A 15,375-nucleotide genomic window follows, 5' to 3' on the forward strand; every position below is an offset into this window, starting at 1 on the left:
CTTGTTTTTCTGTAATACCCTGTGGATTGTCAAGGAGTTTAAGTTTCAAGATCAAATAGCTAAAGTAACAACCTACACTTTTTTATTTATTTTTTTAAGCTCTAGTTGAGACACAATCGGGAATTGGGAACAGTAATATATCCTAATCTTATGTCCTTTACGGGGAGAATTTCTTTTTATTTTTTAAAAAGAGGATGCATAAACTGTCAAACCAGGAGATCTAGAAATTATTGCACCAATATAAACATTGAATGGAACATTTTTGGTTTTGAGACCTGGGATAGTATGGTCCAACCAGTTATATTGTGTCCAAATTCCCTTCATCATCTTAAAGGACCACTCTAGTGCCAGGAAAACATACTCGTTTTCCTGGCACTAGAGTGCCCTGAGGGTGCCCCCACCCTCAGGGACCCCCTCCCGCCCGTCTCTGGAAAGGGGAAAGTGTTTAAAACTTACCTTTTTCCAGCGGTGGGCGGAGAGCTCTCCTCCTCCGATCCTCCTCTTCTCCTCCCCGTCGGCTGAATGCGCACGCGCGGCAAGAGCTGCGCACGCATTCAGCCGGTCACATAGGAAAGCATTCATAATGCTTTCCTATGGACGCTTGCGTGCTCTCGCTGTGATTTTCACAGTGAGAATCACGCAAGCGCCTCTAGCGGCTGTCAATGAGACAGCCACTAGAGGAAATAGGGGAAGGCTTAACCCATTCACAAACATAGCAGTTTCTCTGAAACTGCTATGTTTATGAAAAAATGGGTTAACCCTAGCTGGACCTGGCACCCAGACCACTTCATTAAGCTGAAGTGGTCTGGGTGCCTAGAGTGGTCCTTTAAGTCTAGATTGAAAGTTCTCATCATCCTATTGTTACTGTAACATTTTGTAAATGTCTCATGCATTGTTCAGTTTCCCCCTTTATAATATTGTAAAGTGCTGTGCAATATGTTAGCGCTATAGAAATGACAATAACGTGACACTCAAGATTTGTATATTCAAATTTGTGAACCATAAACGTATGACTTGCTAATTTTGTGTGATTTGAAGCTTATTTTATAATATCTGGCTGGCCATCAAGGATGGTTTAGTTCAGTTCTCTATAGTGCCAAGTTTACCCATCACTGACCCGTGTGTATGATAGTGAAAACTTACTGGCGTAGCCTAAGCCCTATGTCATGCTACAGATTCCTTTAATTCCACTCTAAATCTTTGTGCACTTGTTTCCCATGAGCCCCTGCACTCTGCCTTGCCTGTGTTGACCAATTAAATAACGTACCTTTCTTTATTGCAGCAATAGCCACACAGGCCACAGTGGAATTTCGTCGGAAGGGATCCCAGTTGTCCACAGATACAATGAGCTCAAACACCATGTTTGATGCTAATGAATTCCCAGAAAATTACGAGGCAGGACGGGCCGAGGCCTGCGGCACTTTGTGTAGAATATTCTGCAGCAAGAAGACTGGGGAGGAGATATTGTCTGCTTACCTTTCCAGGTATCCTTTCAAGGCCAAGACTTTTGGTCAATATTTTATTTCCTTTCAATGCCTGCGTTGATTAACATGAATTTGATAGGTGAGTTATTTACATTCTAGGACAAGCAGGTAGCCTGGATAATGAGTTGGGGTAATCCTGTCTCCTGTAGTCAAGTAAAAAAAAAAAATAAAAAAAATTCAATCAACTGTTTACAGTCCAACACTGCCATTTTAGCATACTCCTCGAATAAATAGTGAATGTAATAGTGTTGTCAGTGAATTAAATGGGCAGAAATTTTTTTTTTATTGGGGGAGGTAGGGGGGAATGAAAAATACTTGCAAGTTTGGAGAAGCATACTTAAGTATGTTTTCACTTACAGTATAAAGCAACATTGGTGGCCAGTTATTTTCTCTAGAAGACATGTAGAGAGTTCATTATGTAGCAGTTCCTGTCCTTATTTTGATTTGAACGCAACACTTTTTGCAGAAGTAATGATCTTCTGAAAACATAATGGTTTCATACATCACTATAAACCACCCCATTATGCTTTATCTTGTTTCATATTTTGTTAATTTGTTTCCTCTTTTAAGGTTTTACATGGTTTTGGTCCAGGGGCTGCAAATAGGAGACTCTATCTGCCATCCTGTACTTGCAAGCATCATCCTGAACTCCCCTCCTCTCTTCTGCTGTGATCTCAAGGGTATTAACGTGGTGGTTCCTTACTTCATTTCTGCACTTGAAACTATTTTGCCAGACAGGTAAAATCTGCTAGGGATGAATGTGCAATAATGTCAATTTGCTATTGTAAGAGATCTCTTCCTAATACTATAGAATAGAAATCCAGAACAAAAGGTAATATGTTCGAGCTGAGTGTGCCAGACCCACCTAATGTATCACTCAAGTGCCTCAAACCTCTAGTGGTTGCACTCAAGTTTTTTCTGTAAAGCACAAATATTTCAAATATAATCTTTATCCACTCTACAAAGGTGAGTGTGAATGCTAACTCAGCTTATTTTCTGCCGATGTTATGAGATGTAACACTACTTCTTGTATCTCATTTGTAAACTTTTATATGTGAAAACCTTTATAAAAAAGGGAGTGTGCGATGGACTTAAGTTTCTCTGACAAAAAGTTCAGAAAATAGTTACTGCTTTTAAAAATAGGACGGTCGTAGTTGAATCTAATTGAATTGGATATAGTGCCCGGAGTTTCCTGGTGCTATCCCTCCATTCAATATTCAACAATTTTCAAGCAGTTTAACATAGAATATGGAGACCCTGATTGCCCATAGCTCAGTCCCTACTGGAGGTATGGCTAAAGGAGGAGATGACACACTTCCTTCTGGCCATACCAATTTATACCATAAATGGATGCTGTGATAGGCTGAAAGTGGTCAGCTGACACTCTTGAACATTCACAGCCAGCCACTGCAGCTTAGGCTAATGCTTCCTCATTAGCCCAAGCAGCACAGAGGGGATTTGCTACATTAAAAATTAAGGCTAAATAGGATGGCACCAATGAGATTTCAGATACTATAACCACTGAAATAAGATGACGTATCTGTAGTATACATTTTGAGCTCATTTACTTACCTTTTATGCAGGAAAGTGTATAGAAATGTTAAATAAGCATGTATTTTAATTCATGTGTTTCCGCACTCCAGTTGATTACTGCTCAAACAATCGACCTTGAGTTTCGTAGCACAAACCTGAATTTTCCATTGACTGTATAATTTTGAACAATTCTTTTTGAAATATTTAACAAACATAGTCTCAAAACTTAGAATTTTGACTTTTTTTTTTTTTACAGGGAACTTTCAAGGTTTAAATCGTATGTAAATGCGACAGAACTGAGGAGATCTAGTATACACATCTTGGTATCACTGTTGCCTCTACCACACCACTTTGGAACTGTTAAGTCTGAGGTAATCGTCACTGACTCTTCTTTTCTGTACATTTTCTTTTTGTTTCTCTCTCACACTTTCTCCAATACTTTTTGGATTTTTGTTTTTGTTTTTATTTTAGTTTTTTGGGGGTTGAGTGTGGGTGGCAGTGCCAAATCTTAGTCATTATACGTTGATATCATGACATTCTGGCCTCTGTTTAGGTCCCCTACGGACATATCTGAATCCATACTATAACAAACACACACTAAATGTTTTAAACGTGATTTTATTCTGAAGAAGTATACGGTTTAGTGGAATCTAGGCTATTGATACAAAAACATTGGGCTATGTTTTTATGAAAATTAAGGCTTAGGAAGTATTGGAAGATCATTTTTAGCAAGTCTTAAATGCATATGTGAGGACCTGAACTTGATGGACTTGTCTTTTCTTACTACTTAATTATGCTTTTTTTTTTTTTTTTTTCGCTCTTCCCTTGCGTGTAAAATCTTCTAAAGTATTTTATGAATAACATCACCGTAATTTCTAGATGTGTTACCTGCAGTGAATACTCGTGTTTAATGTTTTTGCTTACGATGGATATTTGCCCGCTTTTTTTACACTATATAAACCATATCGAGCAACTTTGAGCAATAGTGGTAAAAATGGAGCGTTCGTCTGGAACATTCAATTGCTTTGCATAGTAAAATTCTTCATATTGTGTTTCTAATGTTCCAATCCAGCTCTGCAGACTATAGACCAGTGACACAGTTTTAGTGGAATGATATCAGAACATACATTTTCCTTCCATGTTATTCTTCGAGGAAGGGAAAAATGACAGAAAAATGACAGAATGATAGCTTGATTTCCAGTAAAGTTTACAAAATTGCATTTTACGTGCATTTTACGTGTCCCTTCTCCAGCTTTGAACAAACCAGGAGTCCATCTTTGACCTCTAAAGGATGGGTGGTGGGCCACAGACCTAAATCTGAGAGTAACTTATGCATGTTTTTACAATGAATGGATCAACTAGTTACTACTTTGTCATTAGCATTATATAAATGTATAATGTTTCCACTGTAAAAGGGCTAATGAAGGGGAAAAATACAACTTTAAAGTTGGTTCTGTATACATTAATGTGTTACTCTTATTTTAAAGGTGCTGCTGGAGGGAAAGTTTAGCAACGATGATAGCATGGGCAGTGATAAACCAGTGACCTTTCTTTCCCTGAAGTTGAGACTGGTCAATATTCTTATAGGAGCGCTACAGACAGAGACTGATCCCAACAACACTCAAATGATTCTAGGTACAATACTCACAAGTTACTTTTCCTTTCAGGTGGGGTCTGACACACAGGTGGTCTAGAAATTGTATTTAGATGTCCTTATCAAAAAGTCACATTTCCAACTAAATAACTGTGCACAGCCTAGAAACTGGCTAGAGGAAATACTGCTTTTGAAACCTTTGCAAGTTGTGTGACTAGTACATGAAGGACCACTACTGGACAATAATTAGCACATCTGTCTTCTACAATTCATCCTATACTAAATAGTTAAGAGTCACTCTAGTCATCAGAATAACTACAGCTTAATATAATTGTTCTGGTATCTACATTACAATACCTGCAGGGACAGGCAGTAAAGACTGCTTTTTCATAGAAAAGGCAGTGTTTACATTGCTGCCTATGGATACCTCCAGTGGCAGTTATTCAGATGGCCACTACAGGTGCTGCACAACGTGGTGCTGGAAAAAAGATAAGTTTCATACTTAAGGGCTGCAACCATTAGTTTCAGAGAACCCCACACTCAAAAAAAATATTTCCTGAACCCCCCATACTTGCATTCAAACAACCACCTAACCTGAGACTGAGATTGGTCCGCAGCAAATTGACCACAGAACAGGAGCTCACACAAAATGGCCCTGTACGATGCAACAAATCACTCTGCAAACTGTGTCAACATATATGTGGCAATAGCACAGCCAGACACACTAACAAATCATACAACATTAAGGGATCATATTCGTGCACATCTGTGAATGTGGTGTACATGATACAGTGTACAGTGTGTGACAAAGGTTGCTACACTGGAGAAAGTGGCCTTAAGCTGCATCTCAGAATGAATCTACACAGACACTCAATCAAGAACCACAAGGAAACAAATATTGTACCCCTGTTGGCCATCACTTCACTCAGACTGGTCACTCCATCCAAAACCTCAGGATTAAAGACTCCCATGAAAGAAAGACATTTAAGATGAAAAAACGATCACACTTTTCAACACCAGAAATAAAGGACTTAATGTAGACTCTGGCTTTCTCACACACTACCAAAACTTTTTTTAAACACACATCTTAATGTCTGATCTAGTTCTTTTTCAATATTCTCGTTTCACCTTTTATTGGATCAATTTATATAAAAAATGCAGCCAAATACTTGCATGCCCTGCTATGCTGTTTTCTTTTTCTGGCTATTCTCAGCCAACCTGCACCTTTCACTTTTAAGCCCATCTTCTGTTATTTATGACACCCCACTCACCCCCAGCCCCTCCCCTTCTCTAGCATCAGTTGTTTTAAGTAATAAACTACCGTATTTATCGGCGTATAACACGCCCCGGCGTATAACACGCACCTCATTTCCAGAAGGAAATTCCAGGAAATTTCCACCTCTCCCATAGTATTCCCCCCCCTCATCCCATAGTGTTCCCCCCCCCTTTCCATAGTAATCTCCCCCCCTCCCATAGTATTCTCTCCCCCCTCCCATAGTATTCTCTCCCCCCTCCCATAGTATTCCCCCCCATAATATTCTCTCCCCCCTCCCATAGTATTCTCCCCCCCCATAGTATTCTCCAACCCCATAGTGTGTCCCCCCTCCCATAGTGTCCCCTAGTGCACTTTCCCTCTGTCCCATATTTACTTACCTGTCTTGAAGCGTGGGCCGGCTTCACAGCGCGCACCGCGGAACTGGAACTTAAATTTCAGGTTCCGGTTTCCGGCGGGACTGAAAGGAAGTGTGCACACAATAGTGTGCACACTTCCTTTCAGTCCCGCCGGAAACCGGAACCTGAAATTTAAGTTCCAGTACCGGCGGGACTGAAAGGAAGTGTGCACACAATAGTGTGCACACTTCCTTTCAGTCCCCCTGGAAACCGGAACCTGAAATTTAAGTTCCAGTTCCGCGGTGCGCGCTGTGAAGCCGGCCCACGCTTCAAGACAGGTAAGTAAATGTAGGATATCGGCGTATAACACGCACCCATGATTTTCTCCCTATTTTCAGGGAGAAAAAGTGCGTGTTATACGCCGATAAATACGGTATATCAGAATGATCAGTATTGCTTCAGAACTGAGGAAGAGAGGAAAACTCTCAAAAGCTTGTCTTTGAAATATTATGTTAGTTCAATAAAAAATGGTATCATTGCATACTGCAATAATCTGGTATTTTAGCATCTTGTCTACTGGACTAATACGGCTAATCCAATCTACTCTTTATATGCAAGTATATAGATCTATCCTATCGTCTGATTTGACATTTGAGAATAGTGAGTTATATAGGCAGTGATAGCTCATGTATGCGTGATTTTTTATTTTTTTTTCCTCTCTTCTGAAATGATTACTTACGTGCCATTTTGTTCTGTGAGAAAGAAAGGAAGTTTTGCTTTGAAGCAGACTATTTCATACTAAAGTTTTGAGAAGACAGGGATTTAATTTGTTGTTAAAGTTAGGTTTACTGTACTTCCAACAGCCTTACCAGAGAGTAATCTGTAGCGTCAATTTTGTTCAATATATGCTTTGCTTTTTAGGAGCCATGCTGAACATTGTTCAAGACTCTGCATTTTTGGAAGCAACTGGCAACCAGGTTGAAATGGTAAGAGTTTTTAGCAGATTTGTATAATTTACTTTTTTTGCATATTGCTTACTGATGTCAGACATGTCATGTTGAATTTATTTGTATGTTTTATCCACACCGTATAATGATATAGAACATATTCAAATTTTACAAATTAGAACTCTAATTAAAGTGATAATATAGTGCTAGGAATACAAAGCTGACTAAAAGTCGCGTAACAAGCAGGGAGTTCCTCTAGTCAATGAAAAGAAGTGGTCTGGGTGCCTATAGAAAATAACGTCCAATGCTTCTAGAAACCAGTCCTCATGGACCACCACTGCAATTACTATTTTGTGATTAAGTATGAATTGCAATGAAATTCAGTCAGGACTGACTTGAGATGCCCAGAATGAGACCGTATGGAGTAACCCACCTGTGATAAGGGCATCCAGCAGGGGGGAGTCTTTGAGGGTATATTGTGTGTGTCTTTAAACAATAAATATAGATAGATAGATAGATATAGATATATAGATATATATTATATATATCTCAATGTATGGTAGTGCTTTTTCTATATTAAAGGACAATTTGTCATCTGATATTCATTTCTTGTTTTTTTAAGTTTATCACATTTAATGAACTTAAAGATTTTTTTTTTTTTTTTTTTTTTTTTTAAAGGATGTATATATTTTGAGAATTTTACTTAACATACTTACAAGTGATGATAAAAGGACACTCCGAACATCAATACAAATTTTAGTGTATTTGATTGGTTTTGTTCTCATTGAAATGCTGTATGTCTTCAATGCTCAAACCTTTGGTTTTTGCACAAAAGATATTTAGCAGAATGTTATGAGATCTTGGCTCCCACTACACAGAAACTAAATAAACTGAAAAGTGATTGGGGGCCCATGATTGGTCTCCTCTTTACAGATGAAAATTGTACTGCTTTGGGTATAATTTTTTCCAGTATAAGGTAATTTTGCACGAGTTGTGCAATGCTCGTAACCCTTTCTGTGATCCCCCTGGTGCTATAGAATTGAGTGTTAAAGTTGAACCATAACCCATGGCCCCCTGCTAAGCCACTCCCCCAAACACCATGGATGTTTGTCACGTGGTCCTAAGTGCTACCTTAATATACAGGCCTGGAGCGAGATGGCCCCCAACCCCACTGGTCATAACATTGTGCCATCCTCCAATCAGGAGACGCATATTAAACTCAACCAAATACATCCAAGGACGGATTGTTGAGCTAGTTTCCTTTATAGACTTGGTTCTTAAATCTATATAAACACCTTATACCCTGCACTTGTCGGGTTTGCCCTGGTTACTTAGAATAATGGGGAAACCAGGGTGTCATTTTCTCCATAACCATTTAATTTTTTTGATTTATTGTTTTTACTTTGAAATTATTATTATTTTTTTTCAGGAGCTTAAAATGTTTGTGTATATTACATAGCTCTGCATCAATATAAATGCACAGCAACGTATGTTTAAATTACACAAACTACGCAATATGTAAATAAAATATTTTGGTTTTCTAAATCATTTTACTACTGAAATGTAATAAAGTCAGGGTGTCAATGCATATGTTCCACCTCAATGGCTACACTTGAAGTTATTCCTCATAAAATAAATACTCACTTTTATCAATAAAATTTGTTTAACAATTTACCACTCAGTTGTAGATGCATGGCATGTGCTAGTTATTTTCTGTAGATGTTCAAAGGAGTGATTACTGCATGCTAAGCACATTACATACAAATGAATAATTCTGGGTGGTTTTTGTTTTGTGGGGATGTATTTCAGATAGAAAATAATCTGCTGAAAAGCCACAGTCGGACCAACAGTGGAATAAGCACAGCGAGTGGTGGCAGCACTGAACCCACTACACCAGACAGTGACAGACCAGCACAGGCACTAATGAGGGACTATGGTAAGCCTGAAGTAGATTCTCGGCAATTTGTCAGAGTACTCTATTCGCAAAGCTTTATTCTAATTGCTTGTCATTCAAACAAAACCAGAAGGGTGTGGAAATCACAAAATTCCCTTTGAGCAATGAGGAGTAAATCTCTTTTCTCTGAGAATTTTGTTTAAAAAAAAAAAAAAAGAGAGAAATACTTTTTATATTTTATTTTGTCTTTTCAAATCGAGTATCAGATTAGGTGATATTGGGAGCTATTTTCATGCATATATTGCATACATATTTACTTGTATGTCCTAAGCAAAACGTGTTCTCTGATTACCTTTTAAAGATCAGGATAAAGAAATCAGAAATAACACTCCATTGCTAGAAACTAAAGCTTTAACAGGCTTATGATACTTTATCCTGTAAATAGCTGACCATTCACACCCAGTAATTTGGTTAAGGCTTATGTAATCACCCCTGGACTGTGCTGTAGGAATGAAGTGTATGCACAAATCTTGTAACTATTGGATAATTAACCTTGTCTTAGGGCATGTGCATGCTGAGCAGATGTGCGGATATAAATAATATAGAGTAACTAGTCGGACTGACGTTTGCAGTATATAGATCTGCACTTTGGCTGTTCATGAACTCCTTTTTCAGACGCGTGATACGCTGTTGTGAAGCCTTGAAACTTTCCTGTTTTTCATTAACAAAGTACGCATGAATCCTCCTGTGCAAAATGATTAGTGCCATGTTTGATGCCATTATTTAAACATTCTTAGAAATATCTTTCATGACACGCCATGCAGTGTAATATAGCCCGACATAATGAGACATCATGCAAAATGCTGCTTTTTTTTTTTTTTTTTTTTTTTACTTATTTATAAAGCAGGAGCTATTCTGTAAGCTAGTGTGGACAAACTTTAACATGTCTTCCCCGGAATTCCTCTTTGCTGTAATGGACACCCATTACATGCACGTTTACAGTATGCTGTAAAAAAGGTTTTGGTTGTTTTTTTTGGTTAAAATTTTTACATTTTATTAATTCATATTATTATTATTATTATTTTATTTTGCCCATATGTCCTTTTATGCACATTTTCCTGTTTGAGTAACAAAACATAAAATCGGAAGCTTCTAAACCTGGAATGGACAATGCATGCCATTCCAGATGTTTTAAATGACATCCCTCTTAAAGCATCGAGAGAGTTGTAGTTGTTGATAATTACACCTCTGTTTTAAACTGATGCAATTCGTTTTAAAATACTGCTAATTCGTGTGGGTTGAGATTTTTAGTGCGGCAGACCATATCCCAAGAGTCTCATAGGAAAACAATAACTCCTCTCTTTGCTGTTGTTTTTCCCGTAGGATATCCAGGTATCAGTCGAACCACACAATATTGTAATTCTTTTAATTCTCTATTCATGACACCAATCCACTCAGTACTTCTCAAGTGCAAATTAATTACTAACCTCCACAAGGACTCTTTTGGTTAAATACCAGGAATGCACATTTGTAATCTTTTTGTATACCATTTTATCTCAAATCCCATTAAATGTATGTTGCATGATTTTTCATAGTATATGCTTGATTACAAAGTTCAGGTAATTCACAGCAGATTTCCAAATAAGTATATTTTTATTTTTATTTTTTGGATGATGTTTTGGTACCTGGATCAGTCCTTTGCAGGTGGTGATGAAAGATGAATGGATTGGGGAAATCAGTGCACTGTAACTTCAAGTACATTGTCTCTCACTTCCAACAGGAAGTGTCATGACATCTAGTAAGAAGCATGCAAAAGTAGTTTGGTAATACTATACTCTGTGATTCTATGTACAGCTATTGGGAGATGTAGTTCTTGGAATCCGTGGGTGTCGGATCCCGTAACTGTTGGTTCATCATATAGGAGTTATTCACTGCCTCCAATTAAGAAAAAGGGGTGGGTTGGAGCTATGCGCCACTTCACGCCATACCAGGGGTAGTTGGCAGTGATAAACTGAGAGCATCAGCTTATTGCTGTCAGCCACTGCCCAAATCAATGGTATGGTGGAAGGGGTTGAGCTGCAGGTGGCCAGGGATTGAGAATTTCTGTTAAACCGTGAGTAAGCAATTAGAGATGGTTATAGTGTCTGGAGTCCGTGGGTGCCCACAAAACAACTCCTCAGTTGAAGCAGATCCTAAGCATGCATTGGTTTGCTGTCATGCACACACGCATGCTTAGTAACTTGCCTATATGAATGTATACGAGAAACTACGTTGACTGCGTGCAACTCAGAGCCTCAGAACTAATGCAATTCTGCAAAATAAAAAATTAAAAACTATTTTCTATTTTTAGGAGCATGAGGATAAAATCAGTCCTGGAGTGCCCCTTTATAGGAGTACATAGACCACTGCATTTCATTGCATTTTATAGAATATTGGTGTTTATCTAATTCTTAGTTTGTTATGCATACTGAGTGGATTTATTATTATTTTTAGGATGTATTTTTATATTTTTATTTTTTTCTTTCAAGATATTGATTTCAATTCTCACATAGACTGAAACAAAATTAAAAGTGAATTATACTTGTATATTGAGGGTGTAAAATTAGTTGTCCTATACTACTAGCCAGGCTTTAAACGTTATTCACCACTGTTATCGATAGTATACCATCCAGTGAGTTCTTACTTGCCAGGGCTAAATTTTCACTTTCCAATCGTGAGCGGAAATTCTGAGCCCTGATTTATTGCATAGTTTATTACTTCTTGAAATGCAGTTATATGGAAGACACACAGCTGAAGTCATATTACCCTGAGTTGAGAGGCTACTAGCCTCACAGTTTGCACTTATATAATTTATGTATTATTGGTCCTTTACACCTTTCATTTGATATGTATATGGCAGCGATGGCTAATTTGGTACCCCAGATACGATCCTATTTTTCACGCATTGCCTGTGATTGCCAACGTACAGCTCTCCAACTGATGTAAGCTTTGCGGTAGCTGGAGATCTGCAGGTGATTTGTAACTGGTGTGAAGAAAACCAATGTGTGAGATTAGATTCTGGGGGGTGCTTCTCATGTTGTGTTGGTGTTAGTCCTGCAAAATATGCACTTACAATCAGTGCTTTCAAGGTGAACCTGCTGTGAATTTACTTGTCTTGTTTACCTCTAACTTTATTTGATTAACACCAACCTGTATCAACTAATGGTGATCCAAGGGAGAGGGATTGGTGAAGGCCCCTGGTTTGTATTTTTCTGTGCTCACTGGCTGCGTCCTGCGCCTGAATTGTCCGCTTTCCATTACTAACAAGAGGTTGGTTGTTTTCCCTCCCCTGCTTTGCATTCGTTCTACGGTTACATACTAGCTCTTCATACAGATACAGCTGCCGGTCTGCTCAAGCGCAGTATTCATCTGGTCACCCAGAGGCTCAACTCTCAATGGAGGTCGGACATGAGCATTTCATTAGCAGCCTTAGAACTACTGTCCGGTTTGGCCAAGGTGAGTGCCGACTATTAATGGAATAGTAAAATTCAGCTTTGCAAATGCAATTGTAGTATTTATTTAGAAGCACTTATAAATACTAAATGGCTACTATAAAATATCTATTTTATTTTTTCATGTAACAAGTGAACCTTATGATCGAATAGATGGCCCATTCTTCATATATATATTGTTTTTGTTTTTATTGCAATTTAAATTTTATTGAACCTTTTAAAATGTACAACAAAGAAATTATCACGGTAAATCACCTTAGATCTGAAAGTGTTAAAGTACATATTTGAGCTTACTGGTGGTAAATAGGCTGATTTAAAATTAATCCGTAAAATACACGCAAGTCCTCTAACAATATCAGAGACTCAGAAATTATAAGATGTTGTGTTAGTATCTGTCTAGGGGACACCTTTTTAAAAATACTCAGGTAGGTATTAACTGCTGCTGTCGTTTTCTCTATTTGGTCATTTCCCTGCTAGCAGATTGAAGTCTGTATTTCTAACATGCAGTTTTTTGGTTAGTTAAGGAAAAGGTAAAGCATAGTGACAGCACAATGGTTGAATTTTTCTGTCTTCTTTGGTCTGCGTGTATTCATTCAATCCATTAAGGCCCAATGACATGCTAGGCATGGAGTTAAAGTATATAGTTGTGTTTTGTTTTGTTTAACTCACTTCCGCAAGCTCTACTCTATTCCTTTATTCCTTCTCTCCTTCACAGGTAAAGGTTGCTATAGACTCCTCAGACAGGAAGGGAGCTGTGAGTTCTGTATGTACATACATTGTATACCAGTGTTCACGACCAGCCCCGCATCACTCCCGCGATCTGCACTCCATGATTGTAGCTGCATTCCAGTGCCTGTGTGTCTGGCTCACAGAGCATCCAGACATGTTAAATGAAAAGGTGACTAATTGTGTTTGCATTAACATCTGTAGGCTGTTCAATAAAGTGTAAGAGGAGTATGCTGCTTTAACGATTCCTACTGCACTATGTAACATACTCATTGAATCCCACTGGTCCCTATACTTCCTCATAATGTTCCATTTACCTCTCCATACAACTCATTATATTGCTCCATGTATCCATATAAACCTTCATATTGCTCTGTCTACCTCTCCCTATAACTCCTCATATTGCTCCAATAACCTTTCCCAGTAACTGCTCATATTGCTCTTTGTACCTCTCCCCATAGCTCATATTACTCTGTCTTCTTCTCTATCTGACTCCTTTAAGTACACATGATTCACTGCTCTATAATACTTCCTATTAGTCTAAAGAATTGTTGATTTAGCATTCCTGATTCTTTAATGAAACCTCACGCAAACTTTAAACACCACCCTTTCTGTAGGACTGCCTGAAGGAGGTGTTAGAGATTGTAGAATTGGGTATTTCTGGCAGCAAGTCAAAAACATCTGAGCAGCAGGAGGTACGTTATAAAGGTGACAAGGAGCACAATCCGGCCTCTATGAGGGTGAAGGATGCTGCAGAAGCCACATTAACATGGTAAGTGCTCCTATACTTCCATGTTAAGCACTGGCGGATTATGGCCATGGGCAAACTAATATTTATACTTTTGAGATTGTGATGTGTCAAGATTTGTTTGTATAAACATATAGATATGTCAAAATACATGTACAGGTTTTACAGTTTTTTTTGTTTTTATTATTATTTATATATATTTTTTTATTAGCTTTCGATCGTAATTTTAATTGTTGCCATATGCTAAAAGGCAGCAAGTGCACGCCAACTTAAGTGCACATTTGACTGGAAAAAAATATTTTATTATATATATTTTTTCTTCTTCTTCAACCCTATAGTTTTCATTACTCACTTTATCTATATTCTCTATATTCTCTATATTCTTGCTGTACTAAACATACTCTAGAACTTCATATGGAAGGTTTAAGGGTTCATTAACCTTTTAAAAGGAACATGAAGAAACTTTCCTGGGCTTGAGGATGTGAAAATGATCTCTCCAGCCATAAGCCGCTACTTTGTGGTGTACTATACCATTTTTTTTTCTGAAATACAGATGTTTACCAAAATCAAATTGCAAGTCTTATGCTACTAGCCAAGCTTTAAATGCTACTTGCCACTGCAAGCCTGAAAAAAATCTGTGAGACTTTGTATTGGCCGATGTTAAATTTGCACTCGCCGATGGTTACCGATGAGTGGAAATTCAGATCCCTGCCATAGTAATAGTTTGAATGTAACGGTTTGCTCTTCTTTCTGACCTACTTCGTAGTATCATGCAGTTGCTTGGGGCATTTCCACCTCCAAGTGGTCCAGCCTCCCCTTGCAGCCTAGTGAATGAGAGGACCCTGATTACCTACTCCAGGCTGCCCACTGTGAGCAAGTATAGCTTCCGCTATTTTGTCTTGGACAACAGTGTCATCCTAGCAATGTTGGAACAACCACTTGGCAACGAACAGAGTAAGAAGACCATTCCATGTTGGTAGTTTGACTACTTAGACTGCTTAAGCAAATAGTACTGTGACATCCTGTGTGTGGGTTCAAAGATCCCTTTATCCCTTTGTCGTCTGTAGCAGAACAAAAACTTGCAGGTTCTATTAAAAGGGAAAGAACCACAGAACATGATAGGATTATGTGATCTTTTAAATAGATTATTTGGATTATTTTAACAAATGAAAACTGAATGCTTTTGTCAAAATGAATGCGGTTTCACAGCTAGTAGCTGCCTCTCATGGTTACTCACTATATTGAGAATTGTTGAGAATTCAAATTGAATTTAAATGTAATGCCAATTTAACATGTCCTTAACTTTGTAATTTACTTAAAATTCCTGACAATTTTCCCTTTAGTAAC

At 38.1% G+C, this 15,375-nt stretch overlaps 1 protein-coding gene across 4 annotated transcripts in view; it reads left to right on the forward strand.

Moving 5' to 3' along the window:
* RALGAPB (Ral GTPase activating protein non-catalytic subunit beta) overlaps positions 1-15,375 on the forward strand; it is a 69,389-nt gene that overhangs the window by 40,366 nt on the left and 13,648 nt on the right. For 2 of the 4 annotated variants that reach the window (XM_063455743.1, XM_063455745.1), the window contains 10 exons: positions 1,283-1,484; positions 2,055-2,222; positions 3,274-3,388; positions 4,505-4,652; positions 7,144-7,208; positions 8,979-9,105; positions 12,425-12,558; positions 13,270-13,452; positions 13,898-14,052; positions 14,795-14,982. In XM_063455743.1, coding sequence (XP_063311813.1) covers positions 1,283-1,484; positions 2,055-2,222; positions 3,274-3,388; positions 4,505-4,652; positions 7,144-7,208; positions 8,979-9,105; positions 12,425-12,558; positions 13,270-13,452; positions 13,898-14,052; positions 14,795-14,982 — 1,485 coding nt within the window. The remainder of the gene's footprint in view (positions 1-1,282; positions 1,485-2,054; positions 2,223-3,273; positions 3,389-4,504; positions 4,653-7,143; positions 7,209-8,978; positions 9,106-12,424; positions 12,559-13,269; positions 13,453-13,897; positions 14,053-14,794; positions 14,983-15,375) is intronic. The other 2 variants (XM_063455744.1, XM_063455746.1) reach the window with 1 other exon arrangement.

The sequence above is a fragment of the Pelobates fuscus genome, chromosome 5 (assembly GCF_036172605.1).
Source record: "Pelobates fuscus isolate aPelFus1 chromosome 5, aPelFus1.pri, whole genome shotgun sequence".
Lineage (NCBI taxonomy): Eukaryota > Metazoa > Chordata > Amphibia > Anura > Pelobatidae > Pelobates > Pelobates fuscus.